We start from the raw sequence: 19,805 nt of genomic DNA on the forward strand, positions 1-19,805 counted from the left end.
TCAAGAGAGCTCCCCGGAGCGTTCCAGAACCCTCGGGAAACTGGAGATCACGAGCCGAAAAACTAGTCCACAGACAGGACCCGACTCAGACTGCCGGGATCGTTACACTTAAGGACAACAAAGTCAAGGTATTGGAGTGGCCATCACAAAGCCCTGACCTCAATCTTATAGAAAAAGTGTGGGCAGAACTGAAAAAGTGTGTGCGAGCAGGAGGCCTACAAACCTGACTCAGTTACACCAGCTCTGTCAGGAGGAATGGGCCAAAATTCACCCAACTTATTGTGGGAAGCTTGTGGAAGGCTACCCGAAATATTTGACCCAAGTTAAACAATTTAAAGGCAATGCTACCAAATACTAATTGAGTGTATGTAAACTTCTGACCCACTGGGAATGTGATGAAAGAAATAAAAGCTGAAATAAATCGTTCTCTCTACTATTATACTGACATTTCACATTCTTAAAATAAAGTTGTGATCCTAACTACAGGGAATTTGTACTAGGATTAAATATCAGGAATTGTGAAAAACTGAGTTTAAATGTATTTGGCTAAGGTGTATGTAAACTTCCGACTTCAACTGTGTCTATATACATACATCCCTTATTGATGTCACTTGTTAAATCCACTTCAATCAGTGTAGATGAAGGGGAGGTGACAGGAGACAGGTTAACCTCTTAAGGATCGGACCCTTTTTTTCAATTTTCGCCTAAAATAACATACCCAAATCTAACTGCCTGTAGCTCAGGACCTGAAGCAAGGATATGCATATTCTTGAAACCATTTGAAAGGAAACACTTTGAGGTTTGTGGAAATGTGAAATTAATGTAGGAGAGTATAACACATTAGATCTGGTAAAAGATAATACAAACAAAAAAACATGTATTTTCTATTTTAAAAAATGAGTTCCATCATCTTTGAAATGCAAGAGAAAGGCCACAATATAATATTGCAGTTTAGGTGCAATTTAGGTTTTGGCCACTAGATGACAGCAGTGTGTGCAACGTTTCAGATTGATCTAGTGAAGCGTTGCAAAACTGGACTATTTGTATCAAGTAAGCCCAAATGTGCCCAAATTGGTCAATTGATACATTTTCAAGTACATAACTACAGAGAACATACAAAAAATGATATGGTAATACAAAATGTAAGTTTACACACTCCTAGGAATGTCATACATGATGGATCATTAGCTTATACACTAACTTTCACACATCTAGATGGCCGGGCGGGCTGGGTGTGGAGCCAGAGACAGCAGGGGTTCAAACTGTAGAACCCAGTTCCTACATTTGAATATAAAAATGGATTTTATCAAACAAAACTATGCTACATTTTATATCTGGGACCCTTAGGATGACAAATCAGAGCAAGATTACTGAATGTAAGTACATTATTTACCTTCAGAGGTGAATGTATCAACCCAGTTGCCGTGATAAGTTTTTTGTTGTTGTGCACTCTCCTCAAACAATAGCATGGTATTTTTTCACTGTAATAGCTACTGTAAAATTGGACAGTGCAGTTAAATTAACAATAATTTAAGCTTTCTGCCCATATAAGACATGTCTGTCCTGGAAAGTTTGCTGTTACTTTCAACAGTCATGCTAATCACATTAGCGCACGTTAGCTCAACTGTCCGGTATACGGGACACCGATCCCGTAGAGGTCAAAGAAGTATCTTTAAGCCTTGAGACAATTGAGACATGGATTGTGTATGTGTGCCATTCAGAGGGTGAAAGGGCAAGACAAAATATTTAAGTGCCTTTGAACAGGGTATGGTAGTAGGTGTCAGGATCATTGGTTTGTGTCAAGAACTGCAACGCTGCTGGGTTTTTCACGCTCAACAATTTCCTGTGTGTATCAAGAATAGTCCACCACCCAAAGGACATTCAGCCAACTTCACAACTGTGGGAAAACATTGGAGTCAACATGGGCCAGCATCCCTGTGGAACACTTTCAACACCTTGTAGAGTCCATGCCCTGACACATTTAGGCTGTTCTGAGGGCAAAAGGGGGGGGTGCAACCAAAAATTAGGAAGGTGTTCCTAATGTTTGGTATACTCTGTGTATATCCACAGTTTTTGTCAAAATTGCTCAAGCTCAGTTAATTTGGTGGGAAATCATTGAAGGACAGCAATGTTCAAACCTCGTTTGTGATTTTCAAGCAGAGCTAAATCAGGCCTGGGACTGGACCATTCAGCAACACTCAACACTGCAGGTTTTCCTTTCACTTTTTACCTGGGCTTTGCTCCTTTCATATTTCTTCTGATCATGACAAACTCCCCAGTCCCTGCCGGTGACAAGCACATGAATAACATTAACACGATGCTGCCACCACAAATACAGAGGATCTACAACATTGCATTCACTCCACATTACTGACCTGTATGACAAAGTGAAAATAATGAAGCATGTGTTTAAAAAAAATCCATTTCAAATCATCTATTCTGTTTTCAACAAGGCTGTTAAGTAATACTGCAAGACAACACTGCAAAGAAATTAACTTAATAAAAAAAAAAAAAAACTCAAGATTTGGGTAAAATCTAACACAACACAGAGTGAAACCCTCTGTATTTTCAAGATTTTTGGTGGCAGCATCATGTTATGGGTATGCTTGTCACCAGCAGTGACTGGGGAGTTTGTCAGGATCAAAATAAATATGAAAGGAGCAAAGCCCAAGTAAAAAGTTTGAGGAAAACCTGCCTCAGTCTTCTGAAAATCCTGGGATAACATTCAAAAAATTCAGCAGGACAATTACACACATTTTAATGCCAAAGACACACCAGAATGGACTTCCAAGATTGAGTGTTTCCTAGTGGTCCAGTCTCAGTCCTGGCTTAAATTTGCTTGAGAATTAGAAAAAAGCTTTGACTATTGCTGTCCATCAATGATTCCCAACCAACTGTATTGAGCTGGAGCAATTTTGACAAAAACAATGGATATGTATTGCCCTAATAGTTGTGCAAAGTTGGTAGAATCTTATTCAAAATGATTAACAGCTGTAATGGCTGCCAAAGGTGCTCGCACCAAGTATTAACTCTGGGGTGTGAAGACATAGGCAATCAAGACATCTCCGTTTTTTTGTAGAAAATGTTCTAAAATGTTCTTTCAATTTGAAGTTGTGGAGTAGGTTATGTAGATCTGTAGGAAAAATATCCAATTGAATCCCTTTTTAGATTTAATTTTAAGGCAGCAAAATGTAAAGACTGTGCAAGTGGTATGTAGACTTTCACTAGGCACTGTATATGTGAAAATATAAACTGTATATTTGCCAAATCTTCCAGGTAGCAGAGGCTCTGGGATGGTAAAAATGTCATCTATACGTCATGTTCACACACCAGTTGGAGGAGAGGACACACCAGATGGATCCATTGCTCATCACAACGTCCACTAGCTGTTGGAGAGGAGAAGGCGGACGGACGCCGCAGCCAATATGCCTGGAGTTGTGTAACAGGCTTTAGTGTCACATGGGAAATGTGCATGTTTTCTTTGCTGTTCCATATCAGCTATACAAGGAGTGTACAAAATATTAGGAACACCTGCTCTTTCTATGACATAGACTGACCAGGTGAATCCAGGTGAAAGCTATGATCCCTTATTGATGTCACCTGTCAAATCCACTTCAATCAGTGTAAATGAAGGGGAGGAGAGAGGTTAAAGAAGGATTTTTAAGCCTTGAGACATGGATTGTGTATATGTGTGCCATTGAGAGGGTGAATAGGCAAGACAAAATATTTAAGTGCCTTTGAATGGGGTATGGTAGTAGGTGCCAGGCGCATCGATTTGAGTGTGTCAAGAACTGCAACGCTACTGGGTTTTTCACGTTCAACAGTTTCCCGTGTGTATCAAGAATGGTCCACCACCCAAAGGACATCCAGCCAACTTGACACAACTGTGGGAAGCATTGGAGTCAACATAGGCCAGCATCCCTGTGGAACGCTTTCGACACCTTGTAAAGTCCATGCCCCGACAAATTGAGGCTGTTCTGAGGGCCAAAGAGGGTGCAACTCAATATTAGGAATGTTTTATACACTCAGTGTATATTGCAGATAAAAATATGTAATTGATATACTCAATGATATGGATCAATTCACAATCTGATGTTCAACTGTAAAAAAAAAAACTCTTTTTTTTTGCTTATTTTCATGGAAGATTGGCATTGTTCATGTCACACACGTAGAGCACTGTAAGTAAAGTGCATGAAATTACAGTTTGTATTGCAATCAACTTCATCTCTATGCTTAGGAGAAAGAGTGGCCTCAGTACAACTGGTCAGCATTGAAGACTCTCCTATCACATAAACTCAGTTGTCAAAACAACCTCCCCTATAAAACACAGCAAACCCCCATCTCCTCAACCCTCATTTTCCCACCCTGTTACAAAGATCAATCCACGAGAGACAGAGGAAACTGGATGTAAAATGTATCCCACTGTGATCCAACAATGGTAGCCCCACTACCCCCCTCACTTCTCCTGTGTTAAAACAGTGACTATTTCATCCCCCACCACTCGGGCTCTGCCATCACTTCACATTACAGGTCAACGTTATGGTGCTTAATTATGTGCCGGCTGCTTGGGGCTCCTAATAACCTGTCATTGGGGGGAATTTGAATGTCACAGCATATTGTTGAGCCCTAATGGTGGACGGCAGATCCACTGATGAGCCTTTTTGGGACAATTACAGCAGATATTCAAATCACAGGTGGGGTGTGGAGTGACCCACTACAAACACACACACACACACACACACACAGAGGAATATACACTACATGGCCAAAAGTATGTGGACACCTGCTCGTTGAACATCTCATTCCAAAATCGTGCTTCAGCACTCGGCGGTCCCGTTCTGTGAGCTTGTGTGGCCTACCACTTCGCGGCTGAGCCGTTGTTGATCATAGACCTTTCCACTTCACAATAACAGCACTTACAGTTGACCGGGGCAGCACTAGCAGGGCAGAAATTTGACGAACTGACTTGTTGGAAAGGTGGCATCCTATGACGGTGCCACGCTGAAAGTCACTGAGCTCTTCAGTATGGGCCATTCAACTGCCAATGTTAGGCTATGGAGATTGCATGGCTGTGTGCTCGATTCTATACTCCTGTCAGCAACGGGTGTGGCTGAAATAGCAGAATCCACTAATTTGAAAGGGGTGTCCATATACTTTTGGCCATGTAATGTAAATACGTACACACACATTAAAGCATGGACACACACCGACACATACACCACACACACGATGCATCTTGACCCCATAATCCAGCACTCTTGACACTGATAAAACGGACGCCTCCCTACCCCTCCTGCTGAAATAGTTTTAACTGTAGCCTGATCGCTTTTATTATCCTCCTAGTCCAGATATCAGCCATTTCATCAGGCCAGGAAGATATGCATATCATGAATTATTTTGACACTGGGACCTTTTAATTTTTGCCGGCAATATTTCATCCCACCAATCAGTGCCTGGAGTGGTTGTCATCGGGCGGACGTGGCGGTGTCAGAGGACGAGGCTCCCTTAGTGGCTCCAAATCATCTGAGGGCCATAATGAACTACAGCCACAATTATGAGCTGTAGCCTCTCTCTGTGTGTGTCTGTGTGTGTGTGTGCGTGTGTGTGTGTGTGTGTGTGTGTGCATCTCATCAGGACCATGCCACAGGGAGGTGAGGAGGACTACTTACACACAGGCAGTAGATACATACACAATCATAACAATAATACGCACACACAATACATCCGCACACACACACACACACACACACACACACGCAGATGGAGGGTATGGCCACACACAGCATTCTAAATCACAAAGTCATATAAGGATTCTCTGTGCTACTTTGTATTTTCAGTCAGCTTGAAAAAGGGACATCTCTTTAGTCTTTATGTACTTCAGTGTTGCGCAGCCTGGCTGAACTAAAAGTGGTATGGCTCCATTTATCCTGGAGTAACTGTAAAGATCAGCGTTGAGTGTTTAGCATGGCAATGACAAACAGCCTCTTAGTGATCTGCTCCTCCTGTCTTTCCACTATTTAGTCTACATAGAGTCTCAAAGCTACATGAGCAAATTGGATCTCCAACCCAGTCAGCCAGTGACCTTCCCTCATCCAGCCTGTTGACCCCCCTCCCCCCCTTCTAAAGAGAGACATTACATCTCGTTACACAACAACACGACACTCGCTCAGCGCTCAAGATAAAGAAAAATGTCTCAATTAAATCTCCACCGGAGCCCTCCGCCCAAGAGTTATGGCGCCCGGTAACGCTGATTGCTACACTCACACATCCTCAAAAGTTATTTGACATAAATTACAGGAGTCACATCATTTCCCGCTGCACGGCCCTGGGGGATTTACGGCTGATCCCATTGACTGGAGACTGAACCTGGAATCAAATCGTCAATGCAGCCCGGCGGCTCTGCAGATGCACCTTTCTCCCCTATCTCCTCACAATCAGGCCCTCATCCCCGAGCGCATAGATTAACAATGCAAATAGCGCTGCTGCTAGTGATATGGATGACACATTTATGCACAAATATGCAAGTGGGCTGATATCGCAGACAAACAAGGAGTGTTTAGGAGAAGGGCACTGGTGCTGTTTGATCAGACAAGATGTGGGTGGAAGGGAGCTTATCTGAAATATCCAAGAAATGAAAACCTTTTTGTGGAATTAACATTCTCAAAATAAGACAAGCAGCTCTCCAGAATCCAGAGACACACACCGTTTTAGATCTGTTACTTCTCAATGGCAAATAGTTGGTTCCATGGAGTAGCTAGCTTCCTTGAGAATATGTGTGGGTGTATCAGTAGGAGTTTATGAGGGAATATTGGAAGAATATTTAAGAATTACTAGAGACTATAAGAGACATAAGAGAGAAACCCATAGGCCGGAAGAAAATCTCATATTTGGTGTTCCTCGAATACTGCATAGCCTACAACCAGAGGACAGATATTTATAAACGATCATTATGAAACCATGTACAGTGCCTTCAGAAAGTATTCACACCTCTTGACTTTTTCCATATTGTTGTGTTACAGCCTGAATTTAAAATGGATTAAATTGAGATTTTGTATCAATACTCCATAATGTCAAAGTGGAATGCTGTAAAAACATTTTTTTGTACTAATTAAAATGTAAAAGCTGAAATGTTTTGAGTCAAGTATTCAACCCCTTTGTTATGGCAAGCTTAAATAAGTTCAGGAGTAAAAATGTGCTTAACAAGTCACATAAGTTGCATGGACTCACTGTGTGCAATAATAGTGTTTAACATGTACCCAACACATACAATTATCTGTAAGGTCCCTCAGTCGAGCAGTGAATTTCAAACACAGATTCAACCTAAAAAATTTGAGGTTTTCCAATGCTTCGCAAAGAAGGGCACCTATTGGTAGATGGGTCCATAAAAAAAAGCAGGCACTGACTATCCCTTTGAGCATGGTGAAGTTATTAATTACACTTTGGATGGTGTATCAATACACCCAGTCACTACAAAGATACAGGCATCCTTCCTAACTCAGTTGCCGGAGAGGATGGAAACCACTCAGGGATTTCACCAGGAGGCCAATGGTGAATTTAAAACAGTTACAGTGTTTAAAGGCTGTGATAGGAGAAAACTGAGGATGAATTAACAACAATACTAATCTAAATGACAGAGTGAACATAAGGAAGTCTGTACAGAATAAAATATTCCAAAACATGCATCCTGTTTGCAATAAGGCACTAAAGTAAAACTGCAAGAAATATGGCATAGAAATGAACTTTATGTCCTGAATACAAAGCGTTATGTTTGGGGACAAATCCAACACAACACATCACTGAGTAGCACTCTTCATATTTTCAAGCATGGTGGTGGCTGCATCATGTTATGGATATACTTGTCATCGGCAAGGAATAGGGATTTTTTGGGGGGATAAAAATAAACTGAATAGAGCTAAGCACAGGCACAATAAGTAGGGGAAAACCTGGTTCAGTCTGCTTTCCAACAGACACTGGGAGACAAATTCACCTTTCAGCAGGACAATAACCTAAAACTCAAGGCCAAATATACACTAGAGTTGCTTACCAAGATGGGACATTGAATGTTCCTGACTTGAAAATCTATGGCAAGACCTGAAAATGGCTGTCTAGCATTGATCAACAACCAACTTGACAGAGCTTGTAGAATTATTTTAAGAATAATGTGCAAATATTGTACAGTACAGGTTTGCAAAGCCTTTAGACTTACCCAGTAAGACTCACAGCTGTAATCACTGCCAAAGGTGATTCTAACATGTATTGACTTTGGTTTACTTTCTGAATTGACTAAAATTGAAATGGAATGGACCAAAATTGAAATGGAATTGACCCTAACCCTTTTGCTAGCCTTTAAAGACATCTGAAACTCAACATTTTGAGGTCTATTGCATCAATGTAGAAAACCAGTTGCCAGTATGTTTCTCCTTGTCCTTGGAGTTGACATGTGATTGAACAAAGAATGGCAAATTCTGAGTTGGTTTTCATTCTTGTTGGTCACAATTTGTCATTTCCACACATTTCCCAGCTAACTGACTCCCTCTAGTGGAGAGCACATATTTCCCCAGAGGGCCGAAAGTCTTCTGTGGTCTGATGCATTGCCCTCCACATACGTATGGTCTCGGTTGTCCTGCTTCATAACAACAGGAATGTCATGGTTAGAAGGACACTAATGGCTGGTACGAAGAATAATAACAGAAAATAAAAGGTTTTATATTGTAGCAATGTTTTATTAACATTGCATGCCCTCCATGAACTCTTGATCCTTCCTTCACTGATCCTGCTGTGTTCAGCACTCCACTTCAGTTCATATAAAGTTGGGTGAAATGAAGGCGAAATACCCAGTAGTCATCAAATTCTGCTTAGCCTTCCACATCCTCTCCAGCCAGTCTGCATCCACCCAGCTGATTGGTGTCACTAACTAAGCCTCTACTACAGTCTGACAAAGCCCTCTGTCACATGGTGGGAGGAGCACTGCCTCCAGGGGCCTACAGCTGTGGCTGGATACCCATGCCTGCCTGCACCACCAGGCTGGGAGGGAGGTGGACCAGGCTGGGGGGGAGGTGGACCAGGCTGGGGGGGAGGTGGACCAGGCTGGGGGGGAGGTGGACCAGGCCAGGCAGGGGGGAGGTGGACCAGGCCAGGCGGTGGGGGGAGGTGGACCAGGCCAGGCGGTGGGGGAGGAGGTGGACCAGGCAGGGGATTGCCCTGGAGCAGTTCCCTTCTGCACTCGCAAGGAAAACAGATTTAATCATATCTTCTTTCCCGCTCTACAAGTACAGCTGCTGCCCTCAGCATTTTGATCTGGCAACACGAGCAGGTTTACAGCTGCTGTACTATGGCCATGGTAGATGACTGCGTGCCTAGGCCAAAGTCTGACTCTTCCTATGGGGATTGTCAGGTTTCAGAAATGCTATGACAATGGCATAACTCAATGCACACATAACATGCCAAGTGTGGCCCTTTTCTGGATAACTCATGAAATGCAAGTTCCCCACCCACACACACATCACACCACTGATAACACAGACGCAAACAATTTACATTTTAAAGTTATTTTTAATATTCTTTGCCTTAATCGTGAATTGGGAATAAACCGTTTTCAGATCTGCAATACATTATATTACATTAGACAGCAGATACACACTGTACATGAGAAGCTGCTGCTACATGATTCTGTCAGCCATCCTGATGGAGTGACTATTAAACAATAGTCACACACATCTTCATTCTTGTGCGTTTTATTTCATGTGTTTTTTTATTTTCTTATTTAACTCTGCATCGTTGATTAAGGGCTTGTAAGTAAGCAGTTCACTGTAAGGTCTACACTGTAAGGGATGTAGCTCAGTTGGTAGAGCATGGCGTTTGCAACGCCAGGATTGTGGGTTCGATTCCCAAGGGGGGCCAGTATGAAAAATAAACTAACTGTGTAAGTCGCTCTGGATAAGGGCGTCTGCTAAATGACTAAAATGTAATGTAAAATGTCTACCCCTGTTGTATTCGGCGCAGGTGACAAATTAACATTTGATTTGACGAGAGATTTAAACTGAAACAAAAAAAAATTGTGTTCAAGTATTTGATATACAGTACAAGCGGTGCAACTTATAATAAAATTTACTTTACATGGCGCAACTTAAATCATGACTGATTCTGTGCATGTTAAACCAAAAAAGGAAGACGAAGGATGAAATAGAATAGTGATGATTTCTCAACTTCATCCTACGACTTGTTGTTCGTAAGCACTACTACTACATAGTTTTGATGTCTTCACTATTTTTCTACAATGTAAATCATTTTTAAAATAAAGAAAAACCCTTGAATGAGTAGGTGTGTCCAAACTCTTCACTGGTAGTGTATATAAAAGTGTAATATTAGGATGCAAACTCAAAATGTAATACATTTAAACTCTATATCTGAGCTGGGCCTCCAGAAGGATAACTATAGTCTGGTCAGCACTTCCTTTACACAATGCATGTCAATCCCACTTAAATCAGATGCAAATCAGATGAGATCATAATTCAGCTGGAAAAGGATTACAGGCATGAAAGGGTTCCTCAAAATAAAATAAAAAAAGTCAATCCAAAGACTAATCTATGCAAGAACCTAATATTGAACGTCAATGTTTCAGTCATAGCCTCTTGATAAAAAGGTATTATCTACATTTAACATTTCTGTTGCATCTTTCAACAACAAAGTAAAATGGAGACAAAGAATAACTGTTCAACAGAAGAAAAACATGATTTCTTCCTGAAATAAGGACTGAGATTAACATATTATGATTAATGTTACTAGGAAACCAGGCACCATTTACCAGAGGGTGGTGCGGTCTGCCCAACCATCTCCGGGGGCTCACTGCCTGCCCTAGAAGACACCTAGAGCAGCCGATGTCACAGGAAGGCCAAAACGATCATCAAGAACATCAACCACCCGAGCAATGGCCTGTTCACCCCATTACCATCCAGAAGGCGAGGTCAGTACAGGTTTTGAGAGAAGTTAAAATTGACAAATAAATAGCAATACATGGCAGTGAAGAGTCCAAAAGGCACACAACAAAGGATAGAGACGTAAACATGATGAAGACAAGGCAGCGAGCAAGATCGGCACAAGCAACAATTATTGCAGCATGCTTTAAAAAGCCCCACGCGGGGGAATGAAAATTGAATTAGGGATTATATCAAATTGGCAAACAGAAAGAAAAAGGGTGAAAAAACCTTATGAAAAGAAAGATGAGGAAAAGAAGAGCGAGAGCCAAAAACACTCCTGTATCCACAAGCACAGCGTCATACAATGCAATCGCTCAAACTCAGAAGACGATGCAGCACCATGCATTCCACAATGCAATTTGGTTTCAAAGAGGTTATGGACCCATCAGGCGTCAGAGAAAACTACTTCTCTAAAGGAAAATAAGAGATGTAAGCTGATTCTGAAGTCCTCTGTCTCTGGCTTATGAGGTACATAACATGTAGAGATTGACTGAGTGTATTTAGTGTGCAGCGCGTTCAGCCTGCGGTACAGTAGCTAGCATGTTCTTAGCTAATTTTGTCTTATAAACAATGAAAGATTATTGCAGGTTGCACTTGGCAGTCCAGCGCTCCTTGTACACTGAGCAGAGTGGTACTCTGTGTGGCTGCTGAGAGGGACTAGAGAGCAGTGTAGGAAGTCTGGAGGAAGTAGGCAGGGCTAAGGTGACCGTCGGGTGGTGGTTAGTGGGTTTGGGGTTGTGACGATGGGGACTGACACAGGAAGTGGTCACCAGTAGAAGGAGCGGGACAGGAAGTTGGCGGCGGTGCCGAGCCAGCCCGCGCCATCTGTGATGGAGCCAACGCGCGTCACGGCCTTGTCCTGCTCCTGAGACGGGCTTTCCTCCTCGGGGAGGTAGTCTGGGATGTCCACGTTGTGCTCCACCACCACCGCCTCTGCACCCTCCTGGAATGGGAGCATCAGCTGGGGGGAGAAAGACAACAAGGAATAGTTCAGAATCCCTGCCTAGTGGCAAACTGCTTTGATAAAAATGTATTAAATAGTGCAGACAACAAAACCAAGATCAGGCAACCTCAAGCTTCTCGACCTCTCCAGTGCCATGTCTGAAACATAAGTGAACCAGCTCTGCTCCCTGCTGGACAGCAGTGGAACAGCAGCTGCCCCAGTCTACCATCATAGTGACCAGGGGGAGGGGAGCAGTGGTCTAGTCTACTTTAACAACTTCTGTTGGGTCACTGTCTCCTCAGATGTATTCCTTGTGTTACTATTTTTTAAAATCCTATTATCATCATTATGTATTATTTTATTGTATTCTGCATTGTTGGGAAGGGCCCGTAAGTAAGCGTTTCACTGTTAGTCTACACCTGTTGTTACCAAGCATGTGACAAATAACATTTGATGGGGGTAAGGGTTTGATGGGGGTTGGGTTTCCCATAGATACATGGTGTCGTGACACACTGCTCCCAGGGCATGCTGGGATTGGTCATGTGACTAGGCGGTGAGTAACGCCCTCAGGGCAGAGAGATATGACCAGCTAACGGTGTCACTCCAAATAACTACCATCCCCAGCAGACAGAGACACAGAAGCATCTCCAACAATATGGGTTGGCAAAGAGCTCTACAATACCTACTCCCACTGGGTGTGGACCTTTTGAGTTAGAGAATGAACCACAGCACCCTAATATAACCCACCACAAAGACTTGCCCTGTCAGGTAAGAGGGCCGGTCACGATTTAAATTTACCTTTTTCAGCCTGGTTTTAATCAATTATTTGACAGTTATTTAGCTTGGCCTTTAAACAATGGTTTCACTATTATTTTACACATGTTTTTTTATTCATCTCTTATTGCCTTCAGGTTACATTTTTTCATCTCCTTCATTTTACTATGAAGTGTTGCGATTTCAAATGCACTTTAAATAAAGTTTAGTTTGATTTGAGTACTATCCCTCCCCCTCCTCACCTCTCCTCCATCCTCTCCCTTCAGCACCTGTGAAGCCTTCATCACCTTGGTGGAGTTGATCGCCGTGCCCAGTGCCTGAGGAACACAAAGATGGGGGGTCTTGGTATAACAGATTTGTAACCAAAATAACTGATGTTTTAAACTCTTCTTCTCTGCCCAGAGTGCAGTGTTTAATGGATGGGGCGCCTGTGCGTTCAGACTCACCTCAGCCTTGATGTCAGAGCGGATCCTGACCACACATCTCTTCACAGCCATCTGGAAGGTGAAGCTGATCACCCCTCGGATCTTCAACAGGGCCTCCTCACAGAGACTTCTACGAGTCTGAGAGATGGAGGGAGAAACAAACCAATGAGAGGAGTAAAGCTAATTTAGCTCAATATTGACCTTCTATTCAGATGAAGAGGTTTCATGTTCATTTACAGCAGCAACATAACAATCAACATGACATTTCAAAAGAGCTCATCTCTCATTGTCCTGTGTGTGTCGAGATATGAGTTGTGTGTCACTGAGTCTGTCGTTCTGTCTGTCTGGTGTAATGTGATCTGGCGCAGGTGCAGCTCTCCTGTGGTGTAGTGCTCAGGTCTGATCTCAACACCCTGCTGTTCAATGGCTGACATTTACAACACTGACCTACACCACCTGACAACCTGCGTTAACACTGTGGTCACCATGACAACAGAGCGACAATATGCCTGTCTCAGGGGTTCTAGTGGTGGTGACAAATCGACTGTGTTAGCCTATCACAATAAAGAAGTCTGAGATTTGATTCCTCACCCGTTTTGCTCCCAGTGAGACACATTAAGGTCAGAAGTCATGGAGCAAGAAACCAGTTGGGAATCAAGCCTGAATTTTTGGTTTGGCAAACTGCTCTCGTCAGTTGTGATTGTTTGTACAAGGTGGAGACACCACCATCCACTCACTGAGTCGTCCAGGCCGTCGATGTGCAGCACCACAGTCTTGGCCCTCTTGTTGGTGGAGCCCAGGAAGAAGTGGGCCTTGCGTCTGCAGGAGGCGGCCTCAGCCTCAGCCTGCTCTGCCTCATCATTACCAGCTGCCTGCAGAATCTCATATATCTCAGACGCCAGCAGCTTGGTCTCTCCAGGGGAGGTGCTCCTGAGGGAGGGAGGGGGGTGAAGGAGAATAGAGGGCGGGGAGAAAGAGCAAGAGGTTTAGTATCAAACATTTCCTTTTCAAATCATTTTGTGGACAGTTCTCTCAGCAAACAAAGGCATACTTGCTGTTGTTAGCGATGTTTTTTATAATTTTTTAAAACCCTGACTTCTTCTTCATGTCAAGTCCTCTCCTCAAATCCAGACAAGGGCAAGATGGTACCAATGAATCCAAGTCAAAAAGGAAGTGGACACAAACAGTGTAAAAAGTATCCATGTCTACTCTGTCTCTATGTGCAACACGACAACGGCGGTCTCCATTACAGTTAGGTGTCCTGTCCTCTGGACCTGTCTATGTCTCTCTCAGAGCCGACTGGACTGAGTGGTTGATATTTCTAAAGGTCGTCGCTCTGCCAGACAAACTGCACGGTAAGAGAGCTGTTCAGCTGCATGGGGGGGGGTCACCTAAGCCTACAGAGAGCCACTGTGACAGGCCTGTCACCACCTAACCTTTCCACTGTATAAATAGACAGCCCTGTTGAAGGAGGAATTACCACACTACAATCATAAAATGGCCATACATTCACAAAGGTCTCTGTTCGTCTAATAATTAGGCTATACTGTTAATGAAAGCATTAGAAGTCTTCTTATTCAACAGAGAACATCAGACAGATCAACATTGAAACAGAGAGATTGATCAGTAAATATGTTAGCATGTTAGCTTGGCTAAGTACAATGCCTCCTTTGCAAAGAGCATGGCTAGGCTCTAGAGCAGGGATCATCAGCTAGATTCAGCCAAGGGATGATTTCTTCTTGAGCGAATGCTCGGAGGCTGGAACATATTACAAATAATTTGTAGACTGCAAATTGACCGCAAGAAGCCCAAACAGATATAATATTTGACTTAAACATAATATCTCTCTTCTAAAATGGATTAAATAAAAAATGCTCATCAATCTACACACAATACCCCATAATGACAAAGCAAAAACAGGTTTTTAGAAATGTTTGCAAACTATTCTTTTTTTTTTTTTACGTACATAATTATTAAGTATTCAGACCCTTTGCGATGAGACTCTAAATTGAGATCAGGTGCATCCTGTTTCCCTTGATATGTTTCTACAACTTGGAGTCCACCTGTTGTAAATTCAATTGATTGGACATGATTTGGAAAGGCACACACCGGTCTACATAAGGTCCCAGAGTTGACAGTGCATGTCAGAGCAAAAACCAAGCCATGAGGTGGAAGGAATTGTCCGTAGAGCTCAGAGACAGGATTGTGTCGAAGTACAGATCTGGGGAACGGTGCCAAAAAATGTCTGCAGCATTGAAGGTCCCCAAGAACACAGTGGCCTCCATCATTCTTAAATGGAAGAAGTTTGGAACCAATCAAGCATCACGTCTGGAGGAAACCTGGCACCATCCCTACGGTGAAGCATTGTGGTGGCAGCATCATGCTGGGGGGGATGTTTTTCAGTTGCAGGGACTGGGAGACTAGTCAGGATCGAGGGAAAGATGAACGGAGCAAAGTACAGAGATCCTTGATGAAAACCTGCTCCAGAGCACTCAGGACCTCAGACAGGGGCGAAGGTTCACCTTCCAACAAGACAACGACCCTAAGCACACAGCCAAGACAACGCAGGAGTGGCTTCGGGACAAGTCTCTGAATGTCCTTAAGTGGCCCAGCCAGAGCCCGGACTTGAACCCGATCGAACATCTCTGGAGAGACCTGAAAATACCTGCGCAGCGATGCTCCCCATCCAACCTGACAGAGCTTGAGAGGATCTGCAGAGAAGAATGGGAGAAACTCCCCAAATACAACTGTGTGCCAAGCTTGTAGCGTCATACCCAAGAAGACTTGAGGCTGTAAACGCTGCCAAAAGGTGCTTCAACAAAGTACTGAGTAAAGGGTCTGAATACTTATGTATTTTATTAGCAAACATTTCTAAAAACCTGTTTTTGCTTTGTTATTATGGGTTATTGTGTGTAGATTGATGAGGGGGGAACAATGTAATCAATTTTAGAATAAGGCTGTAACGTAACAAAATGTGGAAAAAGTAAAGGGGTCTGAATACTTTCCGAATGCATTGTCCTCCTGTGTGAATGGACTGGACAACACTCCAACAAGCTACATGTATCAGTACCAATTTTCATTAGAGGACTCGAAACAGCTTTAAAATCAAATGAATCCCCACACAGAGTGTAACAGCAGAGCCTTGGGACTGGACTGACGTTAACACCAACATAGTGAAACTTCGCTAGCCTGTCCCCCCTTAAGTCTTGTGTTCACACTCTCTCCAGCCATGAACGACCTCTACCCAAAGTCAGGGTGTGTGGAATGGGAGCCGGTGTGACCACAGGGCCCTTCTTGACAGGGCCTGTCACTAGCTGAAGTGGCTGGCTGGTTAGCTCCAGGTCCAGTCTCACAGAGAGTTGGGCCCTAGGAGAAGATCATACAGCCTGGTATGGGCCTGCCAACCGCTGGCACATTTCTATCTTAGTGCCAGTGATAAGCAGCAGTCATAACGCCAAACACCCTCCAGATACTCTCACTAGGAGAGGGAGCACCCAACAACCCTATCTGGAGCGTCAAACACCTCTGAAGACTAGAGAGCCCCCTCTGGGTGACCACAATGTGTCGGCCATTTTGATTTAGCAAGGTACCCCAAGGTGGCTCATTCATCCCCTCTCCTCCCCCCTATAACTCATCCCCAGGTCGTTGCTATAAAAGAGAATATGTTCTCCGTCAACTTAACTGATAAAATAAGGGTCAATAAATAAAAACAGAGGGCTTCCTGAATAATAAAGGGTATATAGTAAGGGTAAATTAAATGGTAAATGTTTTAAGCCTGACTAAATGGCATTCAATGGACATGAACATGTATTTATTTGAAGAGACAGACGCAGTGATGAAAGTGTAGACTTAGCTGCTCAGCCCGACATAACAGTCCTCAAGATAAATACCTGGCAACCCTAACAATGTTCAGCATTTAACAAAAACCAGTGAAGACAGTGACTAGATTAATTGTGATATTTAAAAAAACAAGTGGCATGTTGCATTAAATCCCTCAACGTGCGGAAACAGCAAATTAATTGTTTACAGGCCCACTTTCATTCAGGATTAATCAAATTCATCCTTACATGTCAACCTTAGACAACCTTCCTGTCCAGAACATTTGCAAACATGCACATATTGCCTGCTGAAAACAAGAGAAATACTAGGATCAGGTTTTAAGTGAAAAGTGCACAGTACGCTTCCGCGTGCGTGTCTGTCTGCTCATTCCGATGCAGTAGCGATGACGGAACTTACTTCTGAATGACATTCTGCAGACTCAGCATCATGCCCAGCTCTCCCTTCATCTTCTCTCTGTTGGTCCGACATTCTGCCAGGTAGCGCACCGCCTGGAAGGACAAGGGAAACCATTACCGCATAAACTGACCTAGCGCTATCACCATCTTTGGTTTTGTGTCTGTGTGAAAGTGTGCAGTGTGTCCCCTAGGATTTTTTTCAGTAGTGGTGGCAAGGTTATCGGTTGCTGTTGCAGGGGGGTTGTTGAAACTCAGACAGGCAAAGACGCATACACACAAACACGCACCATAAACGGCTAAGCAGCCAACCAGCCACTTACGCACAGTGAGAGCTAGTATTTTGTGTGTGTGTGTTTTGCATAACCAATGCAAACACGCAATAAGTACAGTGTCCAGGTCACCACTAAATAACAACTATTATATAAACCACTCAGATGCGTGTGTGCATTCTTGGAGATGTGCCCGAGAACACTGACCTTCGCACCATCACTCTAACCTGTCCTGACAGCACTGTAAAGCAGGGGGGGGGGGCACATGACAAGAACACACAAACCAGCTCACTTTTAGAGCCCCTCTTGAGAGGACAGCTACATAACCTGTGTAAATAAACTCCTCAGACTGAGACTTGTTATCATGAGCAGTACGAGAATATGTGCACACTGCTTATAAAATGACTTACCGCACACTGCATGGTACACTCAAGATTAGCCTAAATCTTTCTTCCCTGTTCCAATTCCTTTTGATCAAAGGCTCAGTTCACATTTCTGCATAACAGGATGGCCAAATGGTGGTGGATGAGCCTTACCAATAATGCTGAGTAGACGACCTGAGGGTTGGGGTGGTCCAGAAAGAGGATGAGACCTGGTAAGCAGCCGTTGTCCTGTACTATGGCCCGTCTGTTGAGGGGGTCAGCTGCGAGGTCTCGTAGCTGGTTCACCACAGTCAGCGCATCCAACTCCCCACTCATGGTGCCTTCTCTCCCAGTGCCATGCACATCAAACCAGCCTCTTTACACTGTGTGTATAATAGGATCAAGTCAGATTTAGCTGTACAGTACCCAACATATTCATTGCAATGGCATCTATTTCAGTGACAACAGTCTCTAATGCTTTTGTGGCACACTCACTGCATGACCAAACCAACCAATTGAAAAGACACTGGCAATAAGAAATGATGTATCAATCAATACTGCAATCAGTATGAACATCAGATTGTGATTTGTGAAAAACAATCAATTTGACAGGTCACATGAAAAGCAACACCATTATTCTCTTTGTGTGTATGCCTACTAACACAACTATGTTCAAGCTCGTTTAAAAAAAATGCTAGTTAGTTACTTTATTCGGACACTTGGCTGAAACATGTAGTGACACATGATAACACAGGTTTAAAGCAATGTAATGACATGGTACAGTTAACGTTACATTAGCAGGCTGTTCTGAAATGGCCCAGTCCATGGTGCAGGTTTTAGACGTGCATAGCAAATAAGGCTCGTTATGGAGGTTATAACTACAACAAAAGCCCAACTTAACCTAACGGACCAAAACAAACATCGAGCTTTTTCTTTACTGATAATTACCCAGGTGTTATTCTGAACAACCAGTCGCACTACTCCGTGCAAACGAAACAGCGTGGCAAGCAAGATCAATAGCTAAAACCAATAGCTAGCTAGCAAACAACAGAGCTAGTTAGCTGGTTAGCGGTCTAGCTAACCAATGTAGCTAGCTAGCTTGTCATTGACTTTTTTTTTTTTTACTCGTTCGCAAGCTAATTGAATGAATGGGTGAAGGTGAAGGGCCCTCCATGTTTATAATCAGAACTGCAAGAATTCCTAACGTTAGCTGGCTACTTCACCTTGCTGCAGCATTGATTGTTGTCCACGCATAACCTCTGAAAACACGCCCAGGACAACCAGAAACACATTACTCTCTGGGCTACAGTAGCTAGTTAGTATTAGCAGAGTATTACCTTTTCTCCAAGTGATCTCCCCTTATTTTAATTGTACAATGACAGCGATTGAGTTAAAATGAAACCGCGAAATAAAGCTGTTTCGGTCATGCAATTTCGTCAAATAGCTAACGTTAGCTAGCTAACGGGTTCATTTTACGAGTCATCGCGGCCTCTGTTTGGAGACAGCTAATTGGACAGTTCCGTTGTGACTGCCAAGACGAAGAGCCATTCAGAGCTCAGTTTTTTTTCTGTCAGACAGGACACTAGGGCCAAAGATGTTTATAACTAACCCAAGATAGACCACAGCCTGTCGTTTCCAATTGGAGCAAATTAATCATAGTGGCCAGAACAAGGAAATAGGTGGGCAGAGCCAAGCACGAGCTATCCAGAGCCTATTGGCACGTTCTAGCATGTGTTGCAACCAGGCCTCAGAGCATTTCGTATTATTCTATACGTAAATCTGCTGTCACGCAATTTAAATCAAAACATATCAAATGTTATT

General features: G+C 43.2%; 1 protein-coding gene across 4 annotated transcripts; it reads right to left on the minus strand.

Moving 5' to 3' along the window:
- Positions 1 to 10,325: 10,325 nt before the first annotated feature.
- Positions 10,326 to 19,496, minus strand: LOC121549851 (armadillo repeat-containing protein 1-like). Of its 4 annotated transcripts, none has more exons than XM_041861784.1 (7): positions 19,322 to 19,496; positions 18,159 to 18,367; positions 17,355 to 17,446; positions 13,856 to 14,048; positions 13,140 to 13,256; positions 12,936 to 13,010; positions 10,326 to 11,937 (listed from the first exon to the last, which is right to left on the minus strand). In XM_041861784.1, exons 2-7 carry the CDS (start codon positions 18,318 to 18,320, stop codon positions 11,743 to 11,745), a joined length of 834 nt encoding a protein of 277 aa, XP_041717718.1. In that variant the 5' UTR covers positions 18,321 to 18,367; positions 19,322 to 19,496; the 3' UTR covers positions 10,326 to 11,742. The 4 variants fall into 4 exon arrangements, with proteins under 4 accessions (XP_041717718.1, XP_041717719.1, XP_041717720.1 ...); XM_041861785.1 differs by lacking the exon at positions 19,322 to 19,496 and adding an exon at positions 19,208 to 19,290; XM_041861786.2 differs by lacking the exon at positions 19,322 to 19,496 and adding an exon at positions 18,933 to 19,000.
- Between the last annotated feature and the right edge of the window lie 309 nt (positions 19,497 to 19,805).

Source organism: Coregonus clupeaformis, chromosome 34 (genome assembly GCF_020615455.1).
Source record: "Coregonus clupeaformis isolate EN_2021a chromosome 34, ASM2061545v1, whole genome shotgun sequence".
Lineage (NCBI taxonomy): Eukaryota > Metazoa > Chordata > Actinopteri > Salmoniformes > Salmonidae > Coregonus > Coregonus clupeaformis.

Bases quoted from the DNA above. Each gene is read 5' to 3' on its own strand.
- LOC121549851 (XM_041861784.1), bottom strand. From the start codon at position 18,320: ATGAGTGGGGAGTTGGATGCGCTGACTGTGGTGAACCAGCTACGAGAC. The intron at 17,447-18,158 runs GTAAGGCTCATC...TTGTCCTTCCAG, and splicing joins TCGTCTACTCAGCATTATTG to GCGGTGCGCTACCTGGCAGA. The intron at 13,257-13,855 runs GTGAGTGGATGG...TCCATCTCTCAG, and splicing joins TCGACGGCCTGGACGACTCA to ACTCGTAGAAGTCTCTGTGA.